Source organism: Cyanistes caeruleus, chromosome 9 (genome assembly GCF_971803275.1).
Source record: "Cyanistes caeruleus chromosome 9, bCyaCae1.hap1.1, whole genome shotgun sequence".
NCBI classification, from domain to species: Eukaryota; Metazoa; Chordata; class Aves; order Passeriformes; family Paridae; genus Cyanistes; species Cyanistes caeruleus.
The window spans coordinates 33,757,852-33,772,104 of record NC_141709.1 but is presented as its reverse complement, the minus strand read 5'-3'; the positions used below and the strand labels follow the sequence as shown (position 1 = coordinate 33,772,104).

Here is a 14,253-nt window from a genome sequence, read left to right as displayed (position 1 = left end):
CTAAAGGCACAGTGACATGGATGTGAAATAACCTCAGTTCTTCTTTTAAAGCAACAATTCAAGTTTCTTCTCTCTGGAGCCCTCCAGGCCTCCTGCTGCAGCTGGTGCCAAACCAGGGCCACTCCTGGAAGGTGCCACAGCTGCTGGAGCCTCTGGTCACTGTCCTGAAAACTGTCTTGGAGCTCAGATGATCCAGGAAGGCAGCCCTGCTGGGAACTGCACGGGTTCTCTCCTCCTGCCTGGAGCACATGCTGCTCTCCCCTGGAGCTGCACTCCGGGCTCTGAAGGTGCCGTGCAGGGTCCTGGGCTCTGCCAGTTCCCCTTGGCCTTCACCACGGATGTTGCTGAGCCACATCAAACTGTCTCCTGCTTTTTTCCTCAAAGGCCCTTGCCAACACACAGAGAAAACCTGCATTTGGTTTTTCCAGGGTGCTGGGTGCCAAAATCCTCCTGGGGCAGGGGCAGCTGGGCTGTGCCTGTTGGGAAACGTCAGTGACTCATGGCTGGCTCCTCATCCACTGAGAGCTGGAGTCAGTCCTGTGGCAGCTCTCCTCATCCAGAATCTGTGTCAGCTCTCCCCATCCATGGCCTGGTCAGCTCTTCTCATCCATGGCCTGGTCAGCTCTCCCCATCCATGGCCTGGTCAGCTCTCCTCATCCAGAATCTGTCAGCTCTCCCCATCCAGCCAGAAGGGTTTTGCTGGGACAGAGGGGAAGGGCAGCCCTGGTAAGGTGCCCTGAGAGCCCTGGCAGGGGCTGAGCCTCCTGGAACACCCCATGGGATCTCACCTTTCAGAGGAGCAACCAGCCCTAATCACCTTCACCTTGGGAAACCCCTCTGGACTTCCAGTGGTTTTGAAATACAGATTTTTTGGAATGCAGATGTTTAGAAGCTGAGCTACTTCCCTGCGTTTATCCTTCTCAGAAAGCTGGGAGAGACTCAGACTGTTCCTCTGAGGAAGAGGCTATTTCTGTGCTGTTCTTTTCCTTTCTTGATGCATTGTGCACTCAATTATTAAAACCCCTTCCCAGAACTGGGAAAGGAGGGGGCCAGAGGAAGGAGATGGAGTTGCTTTGCAGCTGGAAAGCAACTGTGTACAGTGAGAGGGCAGAGTGCTGCAGCCTCCTTTTCTAATTCATCCAGCCTTGGGCTTTTTGGTAGGTTTTGTAATTTTAGGGAGCTGGTGAAGCATGGAATTGTAATGGAAATAATTCCAGCATTTCTGCTTGCCTGCCATAGGCTTCTCCCCAGCCAGCTGTGTTAGTGTGCAGCTGGCACAGAGCCCCCTCCTGAAACAACTCCACTATTTTTAGGCCATTGTAATATGAGCGAAGATATCCCAGGCAAGCATTGTCCTGTAAAGTGATTCATGGAAAAGCTCCTGGGCAGTAAAATGCCAGTGGGAAAAATGACACTGGTGGTGCTTGGAGCATGAGCAGGGAGTCCCTCAGGGGGAGTCACAGAGCTCAGGGCTGGGAAACCTCCAGGAGCGTGTCTTGTCCTCATCTGGGCTGGAAGGACCTCAAAGCCCATCCAGTGTCACCCCTGCCATGGCAGGGACACCTTCCACTGCATTTGGGCACTGCCAGGGATCCAGGGGAGCCACAGCTGCTCTGGGCACCCTGTGCCAGGGAAGGATTTATCCCTGAGCTCCAATCTGACCCTGCTCCCTCTCTGTTGGAAAAGGGCACCCCCCCACCCCAGGAAATTCTCTATTCACCATCTGATGAATGTGAATAAGGCACAAATCTTTAGATTTGGTTCTCTGTCACTGTCCTCGCTGCTTTCCCAGGGACAAAGGGAGATGCTGATGGAAGGCTGGTGTAGGGTTATCATGGAATCATTTAGGTTGGAAAAGACCTTTAAGATGGAGTCCAACCACTAAGCCAGCTCTGCCATCAGTCTGCTGTGCTGAGATATATGGATATATGGATATGTCTGTATTTTATGTTGACAGCCCTGAAGGGTCTTTGCACAAAACTCATTTCCAAGGGGAGGTGTCGCCCCAGCGGAGAGACTGATAGAATTCCAGAGGGATTCTAATCCATTGGCCTGGAAAGGCACGCAGCAGTTCATCTTCTGCCTTCTGCTTTTCATACTTGATGGCAGCAGCAACATTTGGACTGCAAAGATGAAATACTGAAAGCTGTTTTTCTTGGATTTAATCCCAAGCATTCCAGTTGGTTTTATGGCTTCTGAAATGGAGTTCATGGTTCTTTTTAGCCGGGCCAAGTTCAACCTTATGTTCCCATTTATCTGTTTTGCTGGTCTCCTAAACAGCGGATCTGAGATGGCAAATTCATGTTTCATGGAAACCCAACTCCTGGCAGCTCTGGAAAGGGACTGGATGTGGATCTGGATGGTGCAGATCACGTGCACCAAAAAATGCTCAGAAAAATCCTGAGGTGTCCACATCAGATGCTCAACCCGGCCACCTCCGAAGGGCGTAAAAATAGAACCGCAAACCGCAGATCCCATCCCCGCCCCTTCCCATCCGGTGGGATGAGTGTGCCACCACCTATTCCCAACAAAAATACAGCTGAAGATGGGTTCTGGAGCCATCTCCCCACACTTCTCCACAGTGGATGGATCTGGAGCCATCTCCCCACACTTCTCCACAGTGGATGGATCTGGAGCCATCTCCCCACACTTCTCCACAGTGGATGGATCTGGAGCCATCTCCCCACATTTCACAGTGGATGGATCTGGAGCCATCTCCCCACACTTCTCCACAGTGGGTGGATCTGGAGCCATCTCCCCACACTCCACAGTGGATGGATTTGGAGCTTTTCCAGCAGCTGTGGCTGTCAGAGTTTGGTGCCCTACAAAAGGAGGCTGGGCTGTAACATGCACATGCTCGTTTTGGAGCGTGTTCCTCGTTCAGCGCCTTCCCTGGGATCCGTGCCTGGTAATCGGGAGGATTTTCCAGCTGGTGGAGCTGGTAGAGACTTGCCTGGGGTTTTTAACCGCGTTGATGTGCTGCTCCTTGGCAGCCTCAGCTGCAGCTCCAGTGCATGAACTCTCTCAGTTACAGCTCCTCAGTGAGCCTGTCCCAGCCTGATCCAGCCTGTCCCATCCTGATTCCCCCCTGGCAGCAAGGACCCCCTGGCAGTGTTGAGCAAGGAGAACCTTTCCAAGCCACTACCCCAGACTGTCACTGCACACACGGCCAGGAGGGGACGAGCTGCTGGCCCCACATGGGTGTGTGACCTTGCCAGCACAGCTCCGCGTGTGTCACGAGCTGGAGCATCTGCAGAGGCAGGAACAAGTCAGGGCAGGTGTGGAGGAGCAGGGGAATGCTCTAAAATGTTCTCTAGGTGTGGAAAGGAGAGCTCCAAAAACCTTCTGTTGGACAACTGAAGCTAAACAAGACGTGCAGAAAACATCAATGCTGTTGTGTGTGGTTGGTTCTGAGGTTTTTTCCAGCACAGCTCAACTTCAGTTTGTTAATTGTCTTCGTAAAGGAACTTTGTGTCGTGTTTTTTAATTGCTCTGGGAACCTTCTGAGCCTCCTGTCTCTTTGCTGTTGCAGAGGAGAATGCAGAGATCACCCTGGATTTGTCGCTGGCCTACCGTGACGACATGTTTGATGACTGGGAGGAAATAGCACATGCCATAGAGATCAGGAAGCTGAAGTGCACCTTTGGCTCTCCAAAAGTAAGGAATTTGAATGACCCTGGTGGTGGGGATGAGTGGGAATTGTCCTCTTCCAATCACAGAACCATAGGATTGCCCTTTCCATGAAAAAATATTCCCCAATATCCAATATATACAACCTGAGACCGTTTTCTCTTTTATCTGGGAGAAAAGGCCAATCCCCAGCTGGTTCCCACCTGCTGTCAGGGAGAGGGTTTATCTTGGAAGGTCCCATTAAAGCTTGAAATGTGAACCTGTTTGAGGTCAAACCTTACTTACTCATTGATCCTAAACAATCAAAAACAGGAGAAGCATCCCTCAGCCACTGTCCCCACGGGCTGGAATTTGCAAGCAGGCTCTGGGTGCTCCCAGTGCTCCCAGTTGGAGAGCTCTGGGTGTGCTGGTCCCAAGGGCTGAGGTTCTGCTCCCTGTCCTTTCTGCAGACGGTGGAGTCCGAGGGCCGTCACTACGACTGTGACTTCCTGCCCTTCATGGAGATCGGCAGCGTGGCACACAAGTACTACCTCATCAACATCCGCCTGCCCGTCAACGACAGGAAGGGCATCAACGTGGGCATCGGCGAGATCAAGGACATCCGCCTCGTGGTGAGTGTCCTGTCCCTCCCCTGCCACCCAGATTTGTGCCTGGGCTGCTGCAGCTCCTCTGCTGGAGCTCCTCTGCCTCCAGGGGACTGTCCTCCTCCTCCCTGCTCTTCTGAGGAGCTCTCTTCCCAAGCCTCCGAGCTCCCTGTGTCCTCACCTCGGTCTGCCTGGGGTGCAGAGTCCTTATGGGCAGGAGTTAAGGAGGAACAGGAGGGTTCAGAGGGGGCCTGGTGTGTGCTGGAGTTGGCTGTGGCCATGTCTTGGAAGGCTGTCAGTGATCCCTGCTCTGCCCACCCTCGAGGCTTGGTGAGCAGGGATGCTTTTCCCAGCTGGAGACGCTCCCAGCACGGCTGTGGTGGCTGCAGACAGCGGTGGGAGGACACTGGAGAAACACATTGATGAGCCCATGCTCTTCCCACCAGGGGGGACTTGGCTCCATGAGGATCTCCTTGTCTGGGAGTCATTCCACTGGCTTTTTCCATGCTGTGTCAGAATTCCCTCTCTCCCTCGCCATGGAAACCGTGTCTGCTGGCATTTGTTCTCAGACCTTCTGGAACCTGCCCAGGTGGCCTGGGGGCTCAGTGGGCACCCGTTCTCTGTCCATCACTGGCCAAACCATGGTTGGGATGCACTTCCACGTGTGTGCCTCTCCTGACACTCCATGAGGAGAAGCACAGGGTGATGATGTTAAACCCTGTACCCTGGTTTTCCTCAGGGCATCCATCAAAACGGAGGCTTCACCAAGGTGTGGTTTGCCATGAAGACCTTCCTGACTCCCAGCATTCTGATCATCATGGTGTGGTACTGGAGGAGGATCACGCTGATGACACGCGCTCCCGTCCTGCTGGAGAAGTGAGTGGGGGGCCATGGTGGCCCAGGGGACACCCCCAAGGTGGTCATTGCTCCCGGAGCCCATGGTTGGGAGATAGGAATTGTCTCTTCTCCATCCCCTCCCTCCACCCAGGCACTCTGGGAGCTGAAGACCTCCACAGCTTCTCTTTCCTTTCCTGTTAAACCCCTGGAGAAAAAGGAGCTGCCCTGAGGAGTTCAGTCCTAGGGGGTTTGGTGGCAGGAGGTGACACTTCCCAAACAGTGCTGGATTTCCATCTGTCGCTCTCCATGCCCAGCTTTGGCTCTGGGGGCTCTGTCCTTCCCTTGCACACCGGACAGAGATGGTGTTTGTGCCTCTCCAGGGTCATCTTTGCTCTGGGAATTTCCATGACGTTCATTAACATCCCTGTGGAGTGGTTTTCCATCGGATTTGACTGGACTTGGATGCTGCTCTTTGGAGACATTCGGCAGGGCATCTTCTATGCCATGCTGCTCTCGTTTTGGATCATCTTCTGCGGGGAGCACATGATGGTGGGTACTGCACCCATGGGAAGGTGGTTTCCAGCCCCACTTCCAGGAAATCCTGGCAGCTCCCTTGCTGGTGGTTGGAAATGATGCTGTGGGGACTTGTAGCAGCTGAGGGGATTTCAGGCTAACTTGCTTTTCCTTTTTCTCCTCCTCCCCACCCGGCGATCAGGACCAGAACGAGCGGAATCGGCTCTCGGGGTACTGGAAGCAGGTTGGACCCATCGCCGTGGGCTCCTTCTGCCTCTTCATCTTCGACATGTGCGAGAGGTGGGTGCAGCTGCGCTCCCAGGCTCGGCCATCCCACAGCAGAGGTTCCTGCAGCAGGGACCCCATGGCTGGGTGCACAGCCCCATCTCCCAGAGCCAGGAGAGGCTCCTGCAGGAGCTCTGAAGTGTGCTGGCTGTGGAAACAATTCCCACCTCACCTTCTCCTCACCCACATGGGAAAGCAGCACAGCCAGCTTTTCCCCTGCAGAACCCTGGGAAAAGGTTCTTCCCCCAGAGGCTGCCGGCACTGAGCAGATCCCCAGGGAATGGGCACGGCCCCGAGGCTGCCCAGCCTCGTTGGGACACGACGCAGCCCAGCAGCGTTGGGACAACGCTCTCAGCCACAGGGTGGGGTTGTTGGGGTGTCTGTGCAGGGCAGGAGTTGGATCAATGATCCTTGGGGGTCCTTCCAACTCAGGATATTCCCTGATTCTATGATTCCCAGGCTGCAGAGAGGACAAGGGGCCCTCTGAGCCCTCTGACAGTTGGTGTTGTCTCTCCTCTCTGCAGGGGAGTGCAGCTCAAGAACCCCTTCTACAGCATCTGGACCACCGAGGTGGGCACGGAGCTGGCTGTATCCTTCATCTTCTTTGTGGGAGAGGGAGGTGCTCCCTCCTGCCAGGTCCCTGCGAGGGAGGTGTGGGCAAACTCCTGCTATTAGGGGGCAGGGGGTGCCTCAGGCACTGCAGGAGATCACTGAGGAACTGAATATGGGAATAACCTGGATCACGTTTTCTAGGATTTCTTGTTGGTTTGTACCATTTTCCCTTAACTTCCCCTGCACAGATGGCCTTTATTATAGTAGCAGGTATCTGCCTGTGCCTCTATTTTCTCTTCCTGTGTTTCATGGTCTTCCAAGTGTTCAGAAACATCAGTGGGAAGCAGTCGAGCCTCCCTGCCATGAGCAAGGCTCGCCGCCTTCACTACGAGGTAAGGGTCCTCCTTGGGGCACAGATTATTTGTTTCTAATACACATTTTGGACTTCAAAGTCTGTTCTGAGACCCCCCCTTTAGCTATTTCCTCATACTTCAATTTCTCCTCTTATATTAATTTATGTGTTTAATGGGAGGTCTTGCTAAGACCTATTTCCTCATACTTCCATTTCTCCTCTAATATTAATTTATGTGTTTAATGGGAGGTCTTGCTAAGACCATCTGGTTTTTGTGGTATCAATTTGGATTTTTGGGGTCATCATTTCCTTACGAAGTTGCTGAGGGTCAAAGCACAACACATTCCCCCCATCATCCCCATTTTTAGTCCATAATTTTGTATATTTTTCTGTCCTACCTGATTTGCCTGCTGCCAAACCCAAGGGGCTCACTCTCAGTGCTTGACCTGCTTCTACAGGGGTGCAAATATTTATCCCCAAAGTTGTTCTATTAAATTATGGTCACTTCTTTAAACAAGTCCTAATCTCCCATCAGAAATGCACATAAAAAATTAGAAAATTTGACTTGAAGGAATTTGAAGCAGATAGTGAGTGGTTTTTCCCTCTAGCAGGAGGCAGAGGGGTTCAGCTTGTGGTGCAGAGCTGCTGCTGCCACACTCCACATCCAAACACGTGGGGAGCAGGGAACAGGTGTGGAAGAGTTAAATTAATAGTCCTTTGTTGTCGTGGTGTGGCAGGGTAATTACGCAGACACTGACATTTCCACCTAAATTCCAGAACCAGCTTAAAAAAACCCACGCGCTCGCCCAAAACCAAAAGAATTTGTAAGTAAAAATGTAAAAGCAGTGGAAGCAGGGGCGGTGGGCAGTGGGATTGCCAGCCAAGGAGTTCATCTGGGAATCTCCATCCTGTGACAGCCAGCCAGGTTTTCCAGACGCTGGAATCGCTGCAGCTCCCTCCCAGCCGGGCTGGGGGTGAGGATGAGTGCGGTGACACCCGAGCCCACGCTGAGACACCACCACTGTTTGTTTTACCAGAGCTGTCGGGCCATCCCCCCCTGCAGCCCGGCTCACACCGACGTGCCACCTCTTCCTCTTAATTAAGAGCTGCTCAATCAGTCACCGGGCAAATGTCATGGAAAGGCAGCGCTGTCCAGACGTGGCCACCCCGCGCGGAGCTTCCGGCAGGAGCGCAGACGTGTGGGGAGCGGAGGATATGGGCTGTGCTCAGCACGGCACAGGAGTGGGTGGAGGTTGTTTTGCTTTGGGGTTTCGTGGGTTGGACCCTTGTTTTATTTTTTATTTTTTATCCTCGTGTCTTGTCTATCCTAAAACCAAAAATGGGTTTTGTGGATTTTGTTAATGTGACCAGTGACATTTCTCTCTAAACAGGGGCTGATTTTTAGGTTCAAGTTCCTGATGCTCATCACCCTGGCCTGTGCAGCCATGACCGTCATCTTCTTCATCGTGAGCCAGGTGAGGGATGGCTCTGGGCTTCCCGGGAGAGCATCAGCTTCCAGCCGCTCCCGCCGCCGGCTCATCGCTGGTCAGGCAGGACTGGCCTGTTCTGAGCACCTTTGATAACGAGTTGCTTTTGAAGAAGTTGTTTTCATTTATTTGAAGTTCTGCCATGCAGTTGTTGAGGCTGGAGCCGGCACAGAGGCCCTTGGCTCCTGGGGAGCGTTGGGGCTGTGCTGTGGGAAATCAGCTTTAGTCATTTCTGAGAACACAGCGAGGGGAAAATGTTCTGTTCACATGGAAACACCCAGGTGGCTTTGTGTGCCCACAGAGACATGAGAGCATCCAACCTTCCCTGGGCTGACTGCAGCCCTGCTGTGGCCAGCAGCAGCTGTACCTGTTCGTCCTGAGCTCTGATGTACAAATGAGCTTTTATTGCTGCTTGAATCATGGAGTCGCAGTCTGGCTTGAGCTGGAAGGGACCTCAAAGCCCATCTCATGGACAGGGACACCTCCCACTGTCCCAGGCTGCTCCAAACCCATCCAGCCTGGCCTTGGGCACTGCCAGGGATCCAGGGGCAGCCCCAGCTGCTCTGGGAATTCTATCCCAGGGCCTGCCCACCCTGCCAGGGAACAATTCCTGCAATCCCAAGATCCCATCCAGCCCTGCCCTCTGGCACTGGCAGCCATTCCCTGTGTCCTGTCCCTGCAGGCCTTGTCCCCAGTCCCTCTCCAGCTCTCCTGGAGCCCCTTCAGGCCCTGCAAGGGGCTCTGAGCTCTCCCTGGAGCTTCTCCTCTCCAGCTGAGCACCCCCAGCTCTCCCAGCCTGGCTCCAGAGGGGCTCCAGCCCTGGAGCAGCTCCATGGCTCTCTTTTTAAACTACTTTAGTTTTCTTCTTGGCCTTTCTGTTGCTCTTTAACAGAAAGCAACATTGCAGATTGAGCAGTCTGTGTATCTTCAAGGAGTATTAATATTGATGATATTTTCATGGATGTTGACAGCCCTCAGCATGTGGCAGGTTGGTGCTGTCAGCCTGGCCCCTGCTCAGCCAGCCATGCTCAGCACATCGATTCCCCCATTATTCAGGCTGGTTTTCCTGCTATACAAGGTGTGTTTTTAGCAGTGGGGTATTTTGGCATGTCACTGGTGTCCCCAGGTAGGGAGTGCCCTTCGTGTGCCAGTCTGTGCTGTGGCAGGAGTACCGCAGAGCAGAGGTTCGGTCACAGCAAATGAGACATCAGAGCTGAAGGAGTCCTGAGGGAATCATTTTCTCAGGAGCATTTTTTCCCTGCAGACTGAGACTGAAGAGGAGAATCCCAGCCTGACTTCTGCCTCACTGAACCTGTTACACTCCATTTCCTCCCTCCTGTTGAACTGACTGTTCTCACTGATTTACTCCAAGGCTGTGTTTTTATGGTGTTTGCTCTTCCTGATGGCCTGTCTGTGTCTGTTTTCTCTGGACAGGTGACAGAAGGCCATTGGAAGTGGGGGGAAGTCACAATCCAGGTCAACAGTGCCTTCTTCACCGGCATCTACGGGATGTGGAATCTCTACGTGTTCGCCCTCATGTTCCTGTACGCGCCATCCCACAAGAACTACGGTGAAGACCAGTCCAATGGTAAATGTCCCCAGATGACCTGAGGGCTCTCATGGAGACAGAGGCACAAAGTAGGGGATGCCTTCTGTGCCTTTTTTTTTTTTTTGGCCCAGGTGCACACTCAGTGCCTTGAAAAGTTTTGCGAATGATGGTTTGGGTTTCCAGGCGGGTATTTGAGTTAATGGCTGGGTTAGACAGGTTTGACTTTTAGGCAAGGCTGGCTGGAGCCTTCAGGATGGTTTTTGTGCCTTTTAGCACTGCCCTGATGGAACTGCGTAGCTCAGATGGAGGGATGAGGAGTGGGGAAAATAGACCCTCCTGTCAGGGAGTTGTGCAGAGCCAGAAGGGCCCCCCTGAGCCTCCTTTTCTCCAGGCTGAGTCCCTTCCCAGCTCCCTCAGCCTCTCCTGGCACTCCAGACCCTTCCCAGCTCTGTTCCTTTCTCTGAATGTGCTATGGCCCCTCAATGTGTTTCTTGTCCTTCTGTTTAAATAACTATATAAAATAATTGATAGGAAAGTTGCTGGTCCGTGGCTGAAAAGGTTGGAGGGAATAAACTGGATCCTTCGGAATAGTCCCATATTTTACTGTGTGACCGCTCTGATGGAACGCGTTTGTTTCTCAGGTGACCTGGGGGTGAACAGCGGGGAGGAGCTGCAGCTCACCACCACCATCACCCACGTGGATGGGCCCACAGAGGTCTACAAGCTGGCTCGGAAGGAGGCTCAGGAGTGACACGGAGGTGCCTCAGCAGGGACCAGCCTGGGGTGGGGAGCAGAGGACACACGAGTCCCTCTGGCTGGAGAGCTCTCCGGCCGCATCCGCTCCTCCAGCACCCCGTCCCTGGTGCGTTCACAGAGCAGCGACAGCGAGCAGAACATTTGTAACTCTTTACTATGGTGTAGTTATTCCTGGGGGGAGGGCTGTGTATATTGTGTTACACTCGGGCACGTAAAACCCTGCTGGAAGGGCACTGAGGTTGCAAAGTCGCACGTCGGGACGTGGGGCCGGGGCAGAGCTGCCGTGGGGCTGGTTTGATTTTGCTGGGTGTGCTGGTGCATAAAGGTGCTGCAGGCAGCTCAGGCAGGAGCACGTGCTCAGTACTCTGGGTTTGCTCCTGTGTGCAACTTACACAGGGTGTTGGTTGCAGGAGGGAGCCTTGTAAAAACATTTAATTCCACCACTGTAGCTGTACTGACCCTTGTCTGAGTCTTTGGTGGGGCCCTGCAGCCACTGCCGCTGGATGAAGCGCAGCTGGGAGAGGAGTAGGCTGTTAGTAAGGCTTGAGTAGAAGCAGTGACTGCTTTCTCAGCAGGTTTTACAGCTGTTTGCTGAATACAGGGAATGTCCAGCCTGGATGCTGAGCTGAGTTGCAGGAGAACAGAGCACTCCTGACCCGAGTTCCCAGCTGGCTGATCCCACAGCCAGCTCCTCCCTGTTCTCAGTCCCTTTGGCTTCCCGTGCTCCCATGGCTTCCTCCACCTTCCCCTTTTGTTACAGCGCATCCCTGGGAGCTGGGCAGCCTCTCTGTGTGCACTGCCAGGCTGGAGCAGAGCTGGATTCTTCCAGGGATTATCAGACTTGAAAGGATTCTCTGGTCACGCACTAATGTGGATCTGTGCTTTCCCAGAGCAGACGCAGGCGCTGGGCTCGCTCAGCCCCGTGCGGAGAGGCCTTGGGCAAAGAGAGGGGAGTGGGAACTGACCCGGGGTGGAGGCTTGAGCTGAGCCCTGCTGGGACCAGTTCAGAGAAGTGAATGGTGGGGAAGGGCCTGCACTGCTCTGGGCACTGCTTCCATCACCTGGAGTGTCCAGGGAGCCTCATGAGCTGGCAGGAGTAAATGTCTGTTAACTGCTGGTACACGTAACTCACCCTCCCAGTTCTGGCCCTGCAAGGTAAGAATCTGCTGCTGCTGTGTGTTGCTGAAGGGTTAAAGAGGAGGCAGAGAGGGGAAACTCATTCCTGTCAGCCCAGGTACCATCACGATTCCCATCCCAGAATTTATTCATTTACCCTCATCTATTTATTAAAGCTCAACACTATGACTAAAGAGAGGGTGGCACCACAAGATCACCTTGCATGGGTTTGATTGCTGGACACCCCAAGTTGTGCACCATCACATGGGGCTCCTCCAGTCAGGATGTGCCACACCTCTGCCAAAGGCCTGCTCCCCCTGTATTAACTGGAGCTCCTATTGGATTTTCTTAAAGCAATTCCATTTGTTGTGTTTGTCCTCCCCGGGATCCCCAGCTTCCCCTGCCCCTGGAGGCAAAGCAGGTCCAAGCAGTGTTCCTACTTGTAGTAGTTACTCCATTACAAAGTTAATTAAATCAACGCACATCATTGTAACCCTAGAACGTTCCCAGCTGAGCACTCGACTTTGCAACTTTACCATCCCTTTTCCCTTGGGTTCTTACGTGATATTTATGTTGTCCCCATAGCTGTGTCCGTGGGTTCTTTTCCAGCTTAGACTTTAGCATTGCGTTTTGTAAAGGCTCCCCAGGAACGGGGAGCTGCAGCTTTCAAACCAAATTTTGTGTCAAACACTAACAATTTGTTTACGGGGCGCGTGTAAGTGTGCGTGCGTGTGTGGGTTTTTTATTTCTTCCTTCCTCAGCCCTACTCATATGTCTTGGAAATAGTCCCTGGGTCTTATTAAAATATATCCTTTTGTTTTTTGTTTAGGATGAGTTCAGTTTTTACAGAATGCTTTCAGCAACCTGGAAAACACGTAGTTTTGTTAATTTAAATAAAATATACAATATTGTGGATTTGTTGTTGGAATTTCCTCTCATCTCCAATCTCCTCTGGCAGTGGGAAGCCAGTCCCCCTTGTCCTGCCCTTCCAGACCCTCACCCAAAGTCCCTCTCCAGCTCTCCTAAAGCCCCTTTAATTGTGGGAAGGGGCTCTTAAGGTCTCCCTGGAGCCTTCTCTTCTCCAGGCTGAACAACCCTGCAGAGTTTTCCTTCCTGTCCCTGCTTGCCAGCCCTGGAGTTGTCACAGCTGTGCTGTGACCTTTGTGTGTTGGCCACCACCCCTCTGCAGAGTTGATTTGGGCATCACCCTCCATCTGCTGCCCATATTTCAGGGTGCTGCTGCCTGTCTTGTTGTCTATAACGCAGGGAAAATAAATTATTAAAAAAGTGTTGGTCTCTTCTCCCAGGGAACAAGTGACAGGACAACAGGAGACAGCCTCAGGTTATGCCAGGGGAGGTTTGGATTGGAGATTTGGGAAAATTTTTTCATGGAAAGAGTTGTCCAGCCCTAGCAGAGCTGCCCAGGGCAGGAGTGGAGTGCCCATCCCTGGAGAGATTTGAAAGATATGTGGGTGTGGCACTTGGGGACATGGGGAATGACTGGACTCAATGGTCTGAGAGGCCTTTTCCAACCTAAATAATGCCATAATTCTTCGACTGGCACTTAGGGAGTAGTGGAAAATTTGATGCAAACAGACAAATTTCAGTATCAAAGGCCTGCAGTCCCCTTGCAGGAGGGGCTGCCCTGATAAAACAGCACCTAACAGAGGGTCCGGGTGTGAGCTTTGGGCAGAGCCCGTGGCTCCATTCCCGCTGCAGCCTGGCCACAGGCACTGCAGCTCTTTGGGACCTCAAGGAGCGAATTAAATTAGATTTCAGTGCCTGTAGAGCCGCCGGCACACGCTCCTGTCCCGGGCGCATCCCGTCCTGGCAGGGCTCTGCTGCCACCTGCTGCCACCAGAGCCCGGCTCCCGGCTGGACAACACAAACCAGCGAAATGTGGGGAATTCGGGGATGCGGAGAAACTACAATTGCCTGCAAGGTGCTGCTCGGGGTCCGGGCTGGCCCTGGAGCTTGGTGAGTCCGTGTCGCCGAGCAGGGACACGGCGAGAACAGGCAACAATGGGCAAAGGCACCTGAGAGTGTCAGTGCTGGCTGGGGACAGGGAGCTGCCAGGTTTCCCTTCTCGTCCTCTTTAAACCCATTTCCAGCAGCCCCTCAAACAATTCGTATGTTGTGGGACACTGAGTGTCCCCTCTCCCACCCCAAATCCTGCGGCCCAGAGCTGTTTTATGGGATTTTGTTAGGATGCCGGTGAAGGATTGGGTGCATTGCTGGGGACGGAATGGCAGGAGATGAGCTCCAGCTCTGCCTATAATGACAGTCACCTGCTCTCAACGGGACACTTTTTGGGGTAAAATAAGCAATGAGCAGCAACAGATTTATTTTTGGAAGGTTTTGATCTGTGGTGGGCACATGGAAGTGTCACGGGTCTGCTTCCCACTTAGCACCTGACACCATGCTGTGCGAGAGCTCTCGGAGTTCTTCCCTTGTCAGAGCCTATTATAGGAAATCAATCCCAGCTCCAGGCTTTAGATCTGGAGGTTTAAATAAAACACCTCTTAGAAAGAACCATTGGAAAGCTTGGGAAATATCTGAAAATGGGATAACCAAGCAAAAACTGGCTAGCGC

The 14,253-nt window shown here is 53.0% G+C and overlaps 1 protein-coding gene across 25 annotated transcripts in view; it reads left to right on the top strand.

The window, feature by feature from the left end:
• WLS (Wnt ligand secretion mediator) overlaps nt 1-12,576 on the top strand; it is a 45,757-nt gene extending 33,181 nt beyond the window's left edge. For all 25 annotated transcript variants that reach the window (XM_086841470.1, XM_086841463.1, XM_086841467.1 and 22 more), the window contains 10 exons: nt 3,533-3,657; nt 4,080-4,241; nt 4,954-5,090; nt 5,432-5,600; nt 5,767-5,864; nt 6,374-6,437; nt 6,650-6,793; nt 8,145-8,228; nt 9,675-9,828; nt 10,431-12,576. In XM_086841470.1, coding sequence (XP_086697596.1) covers nt 3,533-3,657; nt 4,080-4,241; nt 4,954-5,090; nt 5,432-5,600; nt 5,767-5,864; nt 6,374-6,437; nt 6,650-6,793; nt 8,145-8,228; nt 9,675-9,828; nt 10,431-10,540 — 1,247 coding nt within the window. In that variant the 3' untranslated portion in view covers nt 10,541-12,576. The remainder of the gene's footprint in view (nt 1-3,532; nt 3,658-4,079; nt 4,242-4,953; nt 5,091-5,431; nt 5,601-5,766; nt 5,865-6,373; nt 6,438-6,649; nt 6,794-8,144; nt 8,229-9,674; nt 9,829-10,430) is intronic.
• The last annotated feature ends 1,677 nt before the right edge of the window (nt 12,577-14,253 follow it).